Source organism: Schistocerca americana, chromosome 1, assembly GCF_021461395.2.
Source record: "Schistocerca americana isolate TAMUIC-IGC-003095 chromosome 1, iqSchAmer2.1, whole genome shotgun sequence".
Classification (NCBI taxonomy): Eukaryota; Metazoa; Arthropoda; class Insecta; order Orthoptera; family Acrididae; genus Schistocerca; species Schistocerca americana.
Window position 1 is genome coordinate 1,129,531,322 of NC_060119.1, and position 17,622 is coordinate 1,129,548,943.

A 17,622-nucleotide genomic window follows, 5' to 3' on the forward strand; every position below is an offset into this window, starting at 1 on the left:
TAAATTCAACAAGCAAACATCTAAGTAGCAACATATGAGAGCATAAACTAATATATCGTTTACACCAGCCACACAATAATTACACAAGTCAAGTGTTTGGTAACAATATTTTTATAAGCTTCTAGATAAATCATCCTTCTTCTTTTAATTTAATACTTCGTTTAAATAATGATATATGCAACATGCCATAGCCATCTTCCTCAGGTACCGCCATTTGTGAACACACTTTTCTCTGTCATGATTTGTTCATCTATATTATAAGTTAATGACAAAGCTACTGCACTGTCTACAAAGTGAATGGACAGACATTATCTTCTATATGTACTTTCCAAATTAACTAGCAAGACATTATAGGCCTAGTAATCTCCTCTCGTAGTATTGAAAGATGGCAGTAGGCAAAAAATAAAAATAATATTTCCAATCTAAAGCAGGAAAACACACAAAAGTTTCAACAGACATAAAATTACTTAAAAATCCTAGAATATTGCAAGAGATCAAGCAAAAATTATAATTTAAATTAATGTCCATTTCATTTCATATTAAAACTAACATAAAAACACTCCAGTTTTGTGCTAAGTAATGTCATTCTGAAACTTCATAATTTGTGCTAATACATCAAATGAACAAATAACTCAAATTTTCAGCAAATGAACTAAGTGTATCTTTACTATGAAAGAATGTATAGAACACACTTTTTCATAATTTTTTTTTCATTTGTTTCCTGCTTGAAAGTATTAGAACCATTGAATATAATACTGGCAAATTTTGCTGGCAACAAAAATATTTACTTTATTTATAAATACTGTCCAACATCTAAGACTACCAAGTGGAAAGAATGCCAGTATTGGAGTGCATAATTCCATATCAATACTTTTCTTGTAAATACTGGGAGACTGCCGACACAGTATCAAAACATAACTTCCTTTATACAAACCAATATTTAGGACAAAATGTAGATTAATAGCCGTATAACAAAGATTAACTGAAAATTTGAAAATTACACTTAATAACTGTAACAACAATTCTTCTTTCAGAAGAACAAAACTAGCAATTAAAATTCTTCATTCAGAAGAAGAATAATTATTATTACAAAATGTAAATTAACATCTTTATAACAATGATTAACTGAAAATTAAATTTTAGTAATTGTAAAAACAATAAAGACCAGTTTACAAGGCTATTCTAACAATAATAACTTAAAAAGAATCACAAAAAAGCTAAAGAAACAAAGTTCATCGTCATATTCAGCTCCACCACAAATCTAATGGAACTTAAAGAAATATTTGTGGAAATTCCACTGCTGTCAATTTACTATGTATTTATAACTATGACTTATTATCCAGACAGCATGAGAGGGAAAAGGAGGGTGGTAGAGACTGACACAGCCATAGGTCATTACAAGAACAAGAACAACAACAAAGGGAGGAAAAACTCACAATTATTAGCATTCAAGAATTAAAATCTGAAGCCATTTCTAGTTATTAAAATTTCACATAAAACTAGCATCTGACTTGGAGCATCAAATGGCACTGACTATACATATGACTGTTGAGACTGACATTTATTAACACCCTGCAGCAAATTAAACTTACAAAATACAGTACAAAAGCATAACAAAACTATGATACATTTATTATTTGGTGTTCATACAACTTGTCTTCCAAAAAGACAAAGCATTCTTTTACCCTCGCTTCCTCACATTTATGCCCAATAATTTGACAGTTGCATTACTCATAATTCCAGCTTTACCAATACATTAATCAACTAAGTAACAAAATCCATTATTGTTTGTATCATCAATACTGCTAGTCATAATACAAGTTGCACCTTATGGAAATGAAAGAGGATTTCACATGATACAATACCTCCTGAGGTGAATTGACATACACCAGGCAATGGTGTGAACTACTATTCTCTATGAAGGATGCTGGTTGCTGTGTATCACTAACACTGGGAACTATGTACCACTATCACCTGAAGCGTGCTGGGGCCGCAACAAAGTATAGCAGCGTTGGCACACACGAACTGGCTTCAGGATACGAAGTTTCGATATTTCTGATTCGAAACGACTACACCTGAAGTTTGGAATAAATTACAACAAAGAATTAAACTTTTGAAACCATAATTAGTGTATATAAGCTATTACTTATGATAATATTATACTACAGAATGTTAGAAATTTTAAGGTCATGCCTGCATACATCATGCTAACCTCTCTTTTGACAGGTCACTACGAAAGTGACAGAAGTAACAATGATAAAATTATTTAATTGAATAAATAGATTTTTATTTATCCAATTAAATAATTTTATCAATAATTGATTGTTTTAGAAGTAACAATGAGTCTCACAAAATACTGACTCAACATGTATTTAGACTCACATCAACAAAATAAGTTTCAACATTCAGAGACCCTCAGTATCTTGACAGGGTAACATAATTATCAATAAAAAAATGAAGTAAATGCTGTTATGTACTTAGAATGCTCAAAAATACCTACAGCAAAGAAACAGTGATGAGTGCCTATTCTGCATTTGTGTACAGTCTACAGCAAAATAGTTTCCTATTTTTGGGTATTTAAAGCCTAGTAGAACACTCTTTTACTATTCAAAAATGAGCAATAAAAATTATAAAAGGTGTTACACATAGGAAGTCCTGTAGGGAAATTGTTATATCCTAGCCAGTAATGCCACCCGAGCCCACTGCCAAAAGGTTGGCAGCATCAAAGTCCGGACGCCGTCCGCATAAGCAGCGCCAGCGAGACAGCAAATCGCCGCAAGTCTGCGCGCGCCACCGCTGGCTTCTGGTTTCTTAAGCGCTGGAGTCGCGAGCGCTAGGACAGTTCTGTATTCGCCGCTCAGTTGTATACTCGCCACCGAATTGTGTACTTGCTAGTCAGTTGTGTGTTCATCGCAGCAGAGTTGTTGTTTGTCGTCAGCCGACGCTGACCTAGCCGCTCCGACTCGAACTAGACAGATTTCTGTAGACACTGAGTTCACTACTGTGTTTCTGTATCTTCATTAATAATGATAAGTACCGACTTTTATTTACTCAGAGTGTTTGGGTTTTCATCTTTCTGTTCACTGTTCCAGCGGACCGGTCGGCCCGCTATTAAAAGTGTGGCGGTGACTTCGTAAGCCGTTTCTACAGCGAATTGTTTGACGCTACGAACGCCGCCACAAAAGAAGTATTGAAAGAACTGGAAGTTATGACTCTTCCATCTATATATGTCTACGAAAGTATATGCCCTTTGAAATCCCATCCCCAGTTCTTTCTTTTTTTTTCTTTTTTTAAACAGAGATTACCATGACTGTGAACTAGACAAAGAACTGACTTTCATAGAGAAGTACAAAAGAAAGTCCATTATCACTAAAGTGCAATGTACAAGTATCATCCCAAAATCTGTTTTAGTGCCCTAACCTTAAAAATTAAAAACAAGCTTAAGAAAATGCTTATAAGTGAAAGCTTTTACAGTGTTGAAGAGTACATGAATTTTATGAGTTCAAGAGCAACCATAACTCAAGTTAAATGTAGCCATGTGTCACTGGATATAGTATAAATGAAGATTTTGTTTGGTTTATGTACTTGGTTATCTGAATGATCTGCATATTTATCTGCACGATTTGCTTCTGTTTATGTATTTAATTAACAGTATGATTTGTATGCAGACATTATTACTTAAGGTTTTTTATGTCAACATATGACAAGTCCTAATCACAGAATTTAAGGAGACAATCATTCAACTAGATTACGAATGCAAACTTTAGGATCATTTTTGAATGAAGTACGATGGTAAAGAGAAGAGCAAACTGAATGAAAGAATATATATTCCATTTAACTATTTAATATATTCATACGGAGAAAACTTCACCTACTGGACAAAACAACTAGCAGACTATTCAAGATATTCTGAGAAGAATGTTGTGTTACTGGACTTGGACTATAATCACTCAACATTTTTACACAAAGAACAAAAATGCCTTCCTCTCATGTGGACAAGTTATGCAAACAAATATAACAACTTGTCTGTTGCTTAGCTACTGAAAGCACAGAATCGGGTATGCTGGAACTGTACGAATGAAGATGACACAGATTCTCAGCAGTGTGATTTATCAGCGTGTGAGGAGCCACTGGAAGGACAGAAGCTGGCCAATCACAAGAGTGGTACAACCAATGCCACTGAATTGTCTCGAGGTGTAATTTTATGATGTGGACACTCACTTTCAAACAACAAGAGGTATTCAGATAAGATTAAGGTAAGACTGTCAGTGAACAAGAACAGCCAGAGAAAAATTAGCTTATGTTCGCAGCCCACTGTAATAGGTGGCACACAATGATGATATGCAGAGTATCAAAATAAAATGTTTGCACTTGTGTTTGTGAAGGCATGAAGCACATTAGGCCATAAGATTATTGGCCTATATTGACTGTTCCATAACGGCACTAGGGAACTGCCTGAAGCCACTGGGCACGAAACTGTTGTGAATAATACAAATCAAAACATAGGATGAAGCTTAACAACCAATACATTCACCCATACAGATGTACGAGACAACCAAATATCGTAGTGGTGTTCTGACTGGGTGGACATGAATTAACATTGGACAGTAAAAAGATCTAAACATCTACTAATTGAGCAACAAAACATAACAATATTTATCCATTTAGGTAATATTATTTTCAGTACAGGAATATGAACTACTGAAAAACATTTTGCACCACGTGCATATTTGCAAACTTCTTAGGGGACAAATTAAAGGGGAGCAGAGAATGAAAGAATAAGTTTATCAAACATACAAAATAAAAACACTTTACTTTGAAATAAAACAAAACATAAAGCAACATAAAGGCACTCTGTTTGAAAGGGGGTATCTTTCCTTGTCTATCAAATCAAAGTCTGCTGCTAGAGAACTTTTAATCCTGTGCTGCTGCATCTCAGTGCACTGTGACATGCTTTCACCTACTTGACATGTATCTCAAATGTAGTAAGAATAAAACAAAGAGCTGTATTTACTGGATTTATACATATGTGACTGGTTGCAATTTTACAAGAGACCAGCTTCAGGGCTCTGAGCATAACAAACATGTAATTTCTTGTACTGTATAAAATATGACCTGTGAATATCTGCAGTTACTTTCAAAAAATCATATATTTACTAAATTAGGCTGAACCAATTCCAGTTACATAAGTGCATGTCACATAATATTAGGTCGGTGCATAAGTTTGTAGCATTTTTCTATAAGTTTAATAAACACAACAGACACACATAAAAGAGACTACAGTCATCAGCAATAACTTCTCTTTCACTATTCACAAAAGTCTGCCAACATTTTTGCAATTCCACAACTGTGGAAATCACAGTTTCAATGCAAAGAACTCTTTGAGCAATGTTCGAAGCACATTTTCATCCAGAAAGGAAGGTCCTTGAAGGTTGTTCAATAGAGAGAAGAAAAGGTGAAAATCAGATGGCGCAACATCAGGTGAATAAGGTGGCTGCAAAATGACTTCCCAACGCAACTCCTATATCGTGCTTTTTGTCAGTGTAGCAGAATACAGGTGGGCATTATCATGGAATAGCATTACATTCATGTAGTCTTGCTGGTTGTTACTCCGGGAGTGAATCTGAAAGCCATCTCAGTTGTTGACAATAACTATCATCAGTGATGGTTACATCTCAGGGAAGCAATTCGTAATAAACCACACTGTCGCTGTTCCAGCAGATGTATAACATTATCTTTTGTGGATGCATGGCGGTCTTTGTATGGGGAGTTGCTGCTTTATTTTGGCTCAGCCATTCCTTTCTTTATTGATATTGGCATAAAGACATCATATCTCATCACCTGTGATTATATAGGATAGGAATAGTCGGTGTTGTTGTTGAGCAAGCAAAGAAGCACATATGGCCACCCGCCGAGTTTTGTGATTTTGGCTTAGAGCATGTGGTACCCATACACCCTATCTTTGAACCTGTTCCATTGCATGCAAATGTTGCACAATGGTGAAATGATCACAGTTCATCACATATGCCAGTTCTTGCATCACTGACTGGGATCATTGTAGATTGAGGTGTTTAAATGCTCGTCATCAAACCCTGAAGGTCTTCCTAAATGTGGAGAGTCACTAATGCCAAAACAATCTTACTTAAAATGAGAAAACCATTTTCCTACTCTGCTCTATCCAATGGGATTGTCACCATACATGGTACAATTTTGTTTCTGGCTACCTCTGCCGCTGTCACCCCTCTAATGAAACACAAAAGAATATGTCGGAAATGTTACGGTTTCTCCACTTGGAACTCCATTTCCTAGCATCCACATCTCCACTCACTATCTCCAAATCACAAAATGACAATATGTAAGCTTAAGACAGCAACAGCGAACCACAAATAAAAGGTGTCAATCGATAAATAAACTCACAGTAAGTGGAACACCAACACGCAAAACAAAAATGCTAAAAACTTATGAACCAACCTAATAATTATGATACAAGACACTGTCTATAGAACATACTACAAATTTCAAGTGGTCCCTGACAAGCCAAACACGTAGCATGTCGGGATATGGCAGCAAGAGAGGGGAAGAAAACCAATGTGCCCTCCGTGTGCATACCGGGGGGAGTCATTCCAGATGTGGAAGGGGTCCTTCCGGATGCCATGAAGGGTACAGGGTGCACCCATCTGCAGGTGGTCGCTCATGTCGGCACCAATGATGTGTGTCGCTATGGATCCGAGGAAATCCTCTCTGGCTTCCGGCGACTATCTGACTTGGTGAAGACTGCCAGTCTCGCTAGCGGGATGAATGCAGAGCTCACCATCTGCAGCATCGTCGACAGGACTGACTGCGGACCTTTGGTACAGAGCCGAGTGGAGGGTCTGAATCAGAGGCTGAGACGGTTCTGCGACCGTGTGGGCTACAGATTCCTCGACTTGCGCCATAGGGTGGTGGGGTTTTGGGTTCCGCTGGATAGGTCAGGAGTCCACTACACACATCAAGCGGCTACACGGGTAGCAGGGGTTGTGTGGCGTTGGCTGGGCGGTTTTTTAGGTTAGATGGCCTTGGGCAAGTACAGGAAGGGCACCAGCCTCAACGGGTGCAGGGCAAAGTCAGGACATGCGGGGACCAAGCAGCAATCGGTATTGTAATTGTAAACTGTCGAAGCTGCGTTGGTAAAGTACCGGAACTTCAAGCGCTGATAGAAAGCACCGAAGCCGAAATCGTTATAGGTACAGAAAGCTGGTTGAAGCCAGAGATCAATTCTGCCAAAATTTTTACAAAGGCACAGACGGTGTTTACAAAGGATAGATTGCATGCAACCGGTGGTGGAGTGTTCGTCGCTGTTAGTAGTAGTTTATCCTGTAGTGAAATAGAAGTGGATAGTTCCTGTGAATTATTATGGGTGGAGGATACACTCAACAAGCGAGCTAGGTTAATAATTGGCTCCTTTTACCGACCGCCCGACTCAGTAGCATTAGTGGGAGAACAACTGAGAGAAAATTTGGAATACATTTAACATAAATTTTCTCAGCATGTTATAGTCTTAGGTGGAGATTTCAATTTACCAGATATAGACTGGGACACTCAGATGTTTAGGACGGGTGGTAGGGACAGAGCATCGAGTGACATTATTCTCAGTGCACTATCAGAAAATTACCTCGAGCAATTACACAGAGAACCGACTCGTGGAGATAACATCTTGGACCTACTGATAACAAACAGACCCGAACTTTTCGACTCTGTATGTACAGAACAGGGACTCAGTGATCATAATGCCGTTGCAGCATCCCTGAATATGGAAGTTAGTAGGAATATAAAAAAAGGGAGGAAGGTTTATCTGTTTAGCAAGAGTAATATAAAGCAGATTTCAGACTACCTAACAGATCAAAATGAAAATTTCTGTTCCGACACTGACAATGTTGAGTGTTTATGGAAAAAGTTCAAGGCAATCGTAAAATGCGTTTTAGACAGGTACGTGCCGAGTAAAACTGTGAGGGACGGGAAAAACCCACCGTGGTACAACAACAAAGTTAGGAAACTACTGCGAAAGCAAAGAGAGCTTCACTCTAAGTTTAAACGCAGCCAAAACCTCTCAGACAAACAGAAGCTAAACGATGTCAAAGTTAGCGTAAGGAGGGCTATGTGTGAAGCGTTCAGTGAATTCGAAAGTAAAATTCTATGTACCGACTTGACAGAAAATCCTAGGAAGTTCTGGTCTTACGTTAAATCAGTAAGTGGCTCGAAACAGCATATCCAGACACTCCGGGATGATGATGGCATTGAAACAGAGGATGACACACGTAAAGCTGAAATACTAAACACCTTTTTCCAAAGCTGTTTTACAGAGGAAGACCGCACTGCAGTTCCTTCTCTAAATCCTCGCACAAACGAAAAAATGGCTGACATCAAAATAAGTGTCCAAGGAATAGAAAAGCAACTGGAATCACTCAACAGAGGAAAGTCCACTGGACCTGACGGGATACCAATTCGATTTTACACAGAGTACGCGAAAGAACTTGCCCCCCTTCTAACAGCCGTGTACCGCAATTCTCTAGAGGAACGGAAGGTTCCAAATGATTGGAAAAGAGCACAGGTAGTCCCAGTCTTCAAGAAGGGTCGTCGAGCAGATGCGCAAAACTATAGACGTATATCTCTGACATCGATCTGTTGTAGAATTTTAGAACATGTTTTTTGCTCGAGTATCATGTCGTTTTTGGAAACCCAGAATCTACTATGTAGGAATCAACATGGAATCCGGAAACAGCAATCGTGTGAGACCCAACTCGCTTTATTTGTTCATGAGACCCAGAAAATATTAGATACAGGCTCCCAGGTAGATGCTATTTTTCTTGACTTCCGGAAGGCGTTCGATACAGTTCCGCACTGTCGCCTGATAAACAAAGTAAGAGCCTACGGAATATCAGACCAGCTGTGTGGCTGGATTGAAGAGTTTTTAGCAAACAGAACACAGCATGTTGTTATCAATGGAGAGACGTCTACAGACGTTAAAGTAACCTCTGGCGTGCCACAGGGGAGTGTTATGGGACCATTGCTTTTCACAATATATATAAATGACCTAGTAGATAGTGTCGGAAGTCCCATGCGGCTCTTCACGGATGATGCTGTAGTATACAGAGAAGTTGCAGCATTAGAAAATTGTAGCGAAATGCAGGAAGATCTGCAGCGGATAGGCACTTGGTGCAGGGAGTAGCAACTGACCCTTAACATAGACGAATGTAATGTATTGCGAATACATAGAAAGAAGGATCCTTTATTGTATGATTATATGATAGCGGAACAAACACTGGTAGCAGTTACCTCTGTAAAATATCTGGCAGTATGCGTGCGGAACGATTTGAAGTGGAATGATCATATAAAATTAATTGTTGGTAAGGCGGGTACCAGGTTGAGATTCATTGGGAGAGTCCTTAGAAAATGTAGTTCATCAACAAAGGAGGTGGCTTACAAAACACTCGTTCGACCTATACTTGAGTATTGCTCATCAGTGTGGGATCCGTATCAGATCGGGTTGACGGAGGAGATAGAGAAGATCCAAAGAAGAGCGGCGCGTTTTGTCACAGGGTTATTTGGTAACCGTGATAGCGTTACGGAGATGTTTAACAAACTCAAGTGGCAGACTCTGCAAGAGAGGCGCTCTGCATCGCGGTGTAGCTTGCTCGCCAGGTTTCGAGAGGGTGCGTTTCTGGATGAGGTATCAAATATATTGCTTCCCCCTACTTATACCTCCCGAGGAGATCACGAATGTAAAATTAGAGAGATTAGAGTGCGCACGGAGGCTTTCAGACAGTCGTTCTTCCCGCGAACCATACGCGACTGGAACAGGAAAGGGAGGTAATGACAGTGGCACGTAAAGTGCCCTCCGCCACACACCGTTGGGTGGCTTGCGGAGTATAAATGTAGATGTAGATGTACTGGGAGCAGTTCCATTCAGCTCATTCCTGGCTCCTGTAGATAGGTATTCAGAGACTCATGTCATGTGCCCATGCATTATTGTCTCAGAAGATGAACTCATGATCAAAATGTCCAGTGAGCACTGGACAATAAGTTGGAAGATCCTGTCCTAGTAAGGTACATCCCTTAAATTCCCTTTGATATCAACGAGAGCTGTCTGTCACCACACACGGTAAAGACTCAAAACATGACTGACCCGGCTCCCTACTCAACCTGTGGTACTGTGTGCCTGAAATACACACTCCCTTTATCCATATTCTTTTATGATGATCGACAGGCATCTGATAAATCTACCACTTGTCGGTGAAGAAAACCAGACACCATTTATTCAGGTTCTGTGCTCCCCTCCTTCACGCACCACAATGATGGGATGTTTGAACTGTTGTTTACAATGGATAACTACATGCCACATTGATGTTGTGGAGATGGGTGCATACTGTCTGGGCCAAGAAAGATCTCCTAGCAGATTAAAACTGTGTGCCCGACCGAGACTCGAACTCGGGACCTTTGCCTTTCGCGGGCAAGTGCTCTACCATCTGAGCTACCGAAGCACGACTCACGCCCGGTCCTCACAGCTTTACTTCTGCCAGTATCTCGTCTCCTACCTTCCAGACTTTACAGAAGCTCTCCTGCGAACCTTGCAGAACTAGCACTCCTGAAAGAAAGGATACTGTGGAGACATGGCTTAGCCACAGCCTGGGGGATGTTTCCAGAATGAGATTTTCACTCTGCAGCGGAGTGTGCGCTGATATGAAACTTCCTGGCAGATTAAAACTGTGTGCCCGACCGAGACTCGAACTTGGGACCTTTGCCTTTCGCGGGCAAGTGCTCTAATCTGCCAGGAAGTTACATATCAGCGCACACTCCGCTGCAGAGTGAAACTCTCATTCTGGAAACATCCCCCAGGCTGTGGCTAAGCCATGTCTCCACAGTATCCTTTCTTTCAGGAGTGCTAGTTCTGCAAGGTTCGCAGGAGAGCTTCTGTAAAGTTTGGAAGGTAGGAGACGAGATACTGGCAAAAGTAAAGCTGTGAGGACCAGGTGTGAGTCGTGCTTCGGTAGCTCAGATGGTAGAGCACTTGCCCGCGAAATGCAAAGGTCCCGAGTTCGAGTCTCGGTCGGGCATACAGTTTTAATCTGCCAGGAAGTTTCATATCAGTGCACACTCCGCTGCAGAGTGAAAATCTCATTCTGGAAGGACCTCCTAGTTGACTCCAAAGAGGTATACCTATGAGCCATAATTTGTAGGTAGGGGAGTTGTTGACTGTGGGTAACCACTACAAAGTGATGGGACTCTTCAACTTCTCCCTGTGTAATTCATGACAAAATAGTTCATAGGTGAATGGCTCGATGTCAGTGTCCAATGGGAACGATATTTCGGCAAGCAACCAGGTTGCCATTGTCAGACGTACTGACAAAATGCCTGCTTTGGAGCTGGTGTGAGGCTTCTATCTCGTCTCTCCCTTTGACCTGCCACTCTGTCTGCAGTCCTTGCCCATGGATAGGTCTGCCAGCTCGTTCCGTCCACTGTGCGGCCCAGGAATGTGTGCCATTACTAAGGATGTAGCAACTATCACATTCAATCAGCTGTTCTGTTGCTTGATTCCCCAACAGATTCTTTAACACTGTCCCAGATGTTTGATGACCGTGTCTGCACCTTGTTGTGGTTGTAATCCACTCTGTGTAATTCAGATAGGCGGTGTTCTGTGATTGCCAACTTGTTAGGCTACTGCAGTAGTGTGTGCCATCAGTGTTCAAGGCAGTGATCTTTGAAAGCATGTATCGTGAATCGAGTGGCAAGTCTGAGGATGGTAGGGAGGGGAGGGGAGAGATAAAAGCTGCACAGCAGCTTTCAGGCAGGCAGCCCATCAGACAATGGCAACACTGTCGCATGGTAAATTTTGTGCCCGTAGACACTGACACCCGACTATTGGTGGTTTCGACCGTCTTCTGTCTCACAGTAATACGTGAATGTTCGAATGATGGAGCTGTATGCCGTCTAGCAGATAACAGCTTGTGGTGACGAACCTCCTTATTGTAAAGTAACAATGTGTGCACACTCCAGACACACTGATGGACTGTGCGCTGCACACAAGTCATCCACACTGTACCAGTCAAACTGAAAACATTGCGTGTTTACTGAACTGAACTGTACTGAGAAAGCAGGATTAATTTTACCTCCATTACACAGGTGGCTAAGCATAGCTATTTCCTATGGTCAAAAGAGCATTGAAAACTAAGTTTTTGATTAAGAAACTGAAAACTATGTGAGCCACAAACATGATGCAAAAAAGATTTTAGAGAATTTTATAGACAAAAGCTATTCAGAAAGTAGATTACATTTTTGCCTACAGCAACAATGGGCTGGGCTAGAGTGGCCTTGTCACTGCCCGAGCATCTGTCCATTCAGTTGGCATCCAGCTGTGTTGTTTCCCATCATTTCACAACATAAGTTTCAAATGTGTGCTGCAAATCAAAAATCCCATAAGTTGCAAAGTGTCATCAGTAGTAACATTTTTGTTGGGAAAAAACCAGAAATCTATTGAAATCTATCGGCAACTGTGTGAAGTGTACGGAAACAGCGTAATCACTGAAGGTGGATTGTGCCAATGATTTATTACGTTTAGAACTGATGGAACTAATGGATGACCAAGTGTTGTGACTGATGAACAGGTCACAAAAGTCAATGAGACAAGTGAAGAAAACCATCAATTCACGATGATGGAGCTTTCATTTAGTTTTCCACAAATTTCACAAAGTCTGTTGGGTCAAATCATTGCACAGAAGCTAGGTCAGCACAAATTTTATGCAAGATACATACCAAAAATCTTGAAAGAAAATCACAAGAACCAGTGTATGGCTGTATCATTGACACTTACGGATTCTTTCCAAATCCACTGTACTGTCTGTATCTTGCACCCACTGACTACCATCTGCTTCCAGAAATGAAGACCTGGCTCGCAGCACAGCACTTTGACAATAATGCGAACTGTGGGAGGGTGTTACTAACCCACTGAAGTCTCAAGTTGGAGACTTTTATAATGATGAAATTTCAAAGCTTCTTTGCTCTTATGATAAGTGCCTGAATTTGTGTGCAGACTACATTGAAAAGTAGTATTTAATTGCCACTTTCAAAATGAGGATAAAACATCATAATTTTTCCTACACCTGTTTAGTACAGAAATGTAATCTATTTTCTGGGCAGCTCTCGTACATTAGCACAAATATTGGTTTTTACAATGAACTGTGAAAGATTCTAAAATGGCAATGGAAATAACACACGCCTCAACTAACACAGTTATTGAGACAGAAAATCTGCAAGGAAATGAGGAAATTTATCACAATATAAAAAAATCTCACAATGATACCTGGAGCAGTAGAGTCCTCCGCAACTACGGCAATGGTGACGGCGCTCGTAGAGTGTGAAGCGCACTCCGCAGCCTGCACAAGTGTCTGTCCCTTCGTCCTTGACCCAGTGATCAGCTACTGTCCGCCCCGGCTGATCAGACACACTCCAAGAAAACACTCTACCTCGTGCATCCCCCACGAACACAGCACGGTGATCTCGTGACACCGCGAGAGCCGTCACTGATGCGGGTTCTGCGTTGTCCTTGCGATCGTAGGCTGTGTGCATTGTTAACTTACTGCGGAACACTAGCTGCCTCTGCCAGCGGAAACCTATGATATATAACAACAACATAGCTCAAATATAGGAATGTATAGGACAGTCAATTACAAATATTAATTTGTTACCTTCAATACATGCTAAAACAAACCCAAACCCAAAATTTAAATCCTATCAAATTCCAAGACACTTGCCCATCCATTAATATATATCTGATCTATAATATGAATTAATATAAAAATTTTATTATTATGTAATAGGATAGTATTTAAAAGGGAATTTTTCAGAACTGGCGAATGATGCATAAATATGGAATACGTGTCATAGATGCTAATGAATGTATTACATACAGTCAATCATTGTTAAAAACTGCAAATGATGCTGTTCATTTGTTGTTTTATAGTTTGTGTTCATGATAAGAATGATTTTTAGGACAGTTGAGTTTTTGGTTTCGAATCGACAATGTGTGTTGACCAGTGAAGTACAGTCATCTATTTGGCATGAGGGAAGCATTTTCTTTGGGGTAAATTGGTTGCATGCTGTTGTGATCAGTAGTTCAGCTACAAATAATGTTATTTTCACATTTTAGTTTCCCTAAGTTTCAGAGAGAAGAGGCAAAACCATTACTTACTGCAGGAACATTTAATCTAGGTAAAGGATGATGTTTGGGAAAAACAGTGACTGTAAAGTAAACTAGGTCTAGAGCAGTTTGTTCAGTAATTGTTCCATTCATTATCTGGAACTGGTAGCTATCTACAGGCTGCACAGTGTCCAACGAGTTGAACCGCCGCTTTCCTTTTTTTTTTAGCTATGTGGTGGTAGGTTGTCTAGAGTGGTGGAATAGATTAAATTGTATTTTGATAAAGAAATGGAGGCTACTGTTAATATTTTTCATATAGTTGTATGAAGCCAGTGGTACTAAGCCCCACATACAGACAGTTTTGGTTACTGATTTGGGAGTTCATGTTTTAGAACTGTAGGAAGCAAGGAAAAGCATTATTTTCTGCTTAAAGAATGGACTGCTTTGAATATCCATGTTTATTGTAACCTGTCTATTTTGGTGTGGTGAGCTGCCAAAATTTGAGGTGGAAGAGATTTGCTTCATTGTGTAGTGAGTAAGTTGAATGTGGCAGTGGCAACTACCATTTTCTTTTCTTTTTTTCCCCAGAAAGACCAAAGGAAGTTTGATTCAGAGAACACTTTAGTACTAGAAGATAGCAATTGTATGCATGGAATGACAGAATAAAAATGCATAATATTTTTCAGCATAAAAAAAAAAAAAAAAAAAAAAAAAAAAAATCAAAAAGCGTGTTATGTAACAACCATCTGTCCAGGTAAGCTACAGAAATGACAACAGCTTCAAAAAGAAAGAGGAAAGCCTCAAGGTGAATGGATTCTTGATTCCCTTGCTGCAACGAATGACAGTTGCAGATAACAAGGTGAGAACCATAGTGGTAATGACCTCGGAAATACCTCAGACGTTGGCATCAGAGAAAAGCACTTGAAGTAGCCCTGAAGAAACGGATTATAAATTTTGCCAGCCATACTGGAGCTAGATGGTGTACAGGAAGATGTTGTCATCTAGTGGCTATACGAGTATAGAAGATGACTTGGACAGAATTTCTAGTTGGTGTGGTGAACAGCAGCTTGCTCTAAATGTAGAAAAATGTAAGTTAATGTGGATAAGTGGGAAAAAGAACAGCTTGACACAGTCACATCAGTAAAATATCTGTGCTTAATTTTACAAAGTGATACGAAATAGAATGAGCATATCAGGTTGGTAGAGGGGAAGATTAATGCTCGACTTCATTTCTTTGGGATAATTTTGGGTAAATGTGGTTCATTCATAAAGGAGACTGTGTATAGAAAGGTAGTACTACACATTCTTGAATACTGTTTGAGTAATTGGGATACCCACCATATCAAATTAAAATAAGACATTGAAGAAATTCAGAGGCATGCTCCTAATAACAGGCTCAATCAGCAGGCAAGTGTTATGGAGATGCTTCGAGAACTCAAATGAGAAGCCCTGTAGGGAAGACACCGCTCTTTTTGCAAAGCACTATTGCAGAAATTTAGAGAACTGGGATGTGAGGCCAATTGCAGAACAACACCACTGCAGCCAGCATACATTTCACAACATAAGGGCCACAAAGATAACATGCGAGAAATTAGGGCACATACAGAGGCATATAGACAGTCATTTCTCTCTCTCTCTCTCTCTCTCTCTCTCTCTCTCTCTCTCTCTCTCTCTCTCTGCAAGTGGAACAGGGATGGAAATGACAAGTAGTAGTACAAGGTATCCTCAAATGTAGATGTCGATGTAGATGTAGGAATAATCTGTGGTCACTAGTTTGAATCCAGTGTGCCATCATCAATGGAGGGGGAATCTTTGACAACACTAGCCATTTGTGCTGGCAAAATGCCAGAAAAATCATTAAACAAATGTTGGCCAAAGAACTGGAGGCAGAGACAGTAGACAACAGGCAGTTTGTCAATGTTGTTGTTGTGGTTTTCAGTCCTGAGACTGGTTTGATGCAGCTCTCCATGCTACTCTATACTGTGCAAGCTTCTTCATCTCCCAATACGTACTGCAGCCTACATCCTTCTGAATCTGTTTAGTGTATTCATCTCTTGGTCTCCCTCTACGATTTTTACCCTCCACGCTGCCCTCCAATACTAAATTGGTGATCCCTTGATGCCTCAGAAAATGTCCTACCAATCGATCCCTTCTTCTAGTCAAGTTGTGCCACAAACTCATCTTCTCCGCAATCCTATTCAATACCTCCTCATTAGTTATGTGATCTACCCATCTAATCTTCAGCATTCTTCTGTAGCACCACATTTCAAAAGCTTCTATCCTCTTCTTGTCCAAACTATTTATCGTCCATGTTTCACTTCCATACATGGCTACACTCCATACAAATACTTTCAGAAACGACTTCCTGACACTTAAATCTATACTCGATTTTAACAAATTTCTCTTCTTCAGAAACGCTTTCCTTGCCATTGCCAGTCGACATTTTGTATCCTCCCTACTTCGACCATCATCAGTTATTTTGCTCCCCAAATAGCAAAACTCCTTTACTACTTTAAGTGTCTCATTTCCTAATCTAATTCCCTCAGCATCACCCGACTTAATTTGACTACATTCCATTATCCTCGTTTTGCTTTTGTTGATGTTCATCTTATATCCTCCCTTCAAGACAATATCCATTCCATTCAACTGCTCTTCCAAGTCCTTTGCTGTCTCTGACAGAATTACAATGTCATCGGCGAACCTTAATGTTTTTATTTCTTCTCCAAGGATTTTAATACCTACTCCGAATTTTTCTTTTGTTTCCTTTACTGCTTGCTCAATATACAGATTGAATAACATTGGGGAGAGGCTACAACCCTGTCTCACTCCCTTCCCAACCACTGCTTCCCTTTCATGCCTCTTAACTCTTATAACTGCCATCTGGTTTCTGTACAAATTGTAAATAGCCTTTCGCTCCATGAGCAAAAAAGCCTCAATAATTTTGACATCTGGTTTGTTAGGCTGACCTGCAGCATACATTTTATTAGCCAGTCGTGTTACAACCTCAACACTTGATACCAAAATAGATGGATTGATAGGAGGGAACTGGACTTACTACTATCACTAGTGATGACTATTTTCATGATGGAGATAATGCAAGCTGTCAATGGTAGCTTACATTCCTTAAAATCATGGGCACTGTGTCATTTAGAGGATGAAAAGAGAGCACAAAAAGAGACAGCAAGAAGAAATATAATTACCACTATTAATAAAGCAACCACAATGGCAAAGCCAATTTTGAGATGAGTCAGAAAATGTTATGGTTTCATTTTATCACTTTTCCTAAAAATTGTACTGACTATGCTCACGGTGAGTAATAACTTGAAGCTAAAACTAAATCCCAATTGTAAACTACAAGTTTGGAGTCAGTTTTTAATACCACATGAAATTTGCATTTTACCCACCCCTTTTGCTGCAGCAGGTCATAACAACACACAGCAACTAATTAATAT

The 17,622-nt window shown here is 39.9% G+C and overlaps 1 protein-coding gene across 1 annotated transcript in view; it reads right to left on the bottom strand.

Moving 5' to 3' along the window:
• Positions 1-1,170: 1,170 nt before the first annotated feature.
• The window catches only part of LOC124619168 (WD repeat and FYVE domain-containing protein 3), a 297,546-nt gene continuing 281,094 nt past the window's right edge, over positions 1,171-17,622 (bottom strand). Inside the window, exons 54-55 of the mRNA XM_047145406.1 lie at positions 13,334-13,643; positions 1,171-2,075 (exon numbers count right to left, since the gene is read on the bottom strand). Coding sequence (XP_047001362.1) covers positions 1,958-2,075; positions 13,334-13,643 — 428 coding nt within the window. The 3' untranslated portion in view covers positions 1,171-1,957. The remainder of the gene's footprint in view (positions 2,076-13,333; positions 13,644-17,622) is intronic.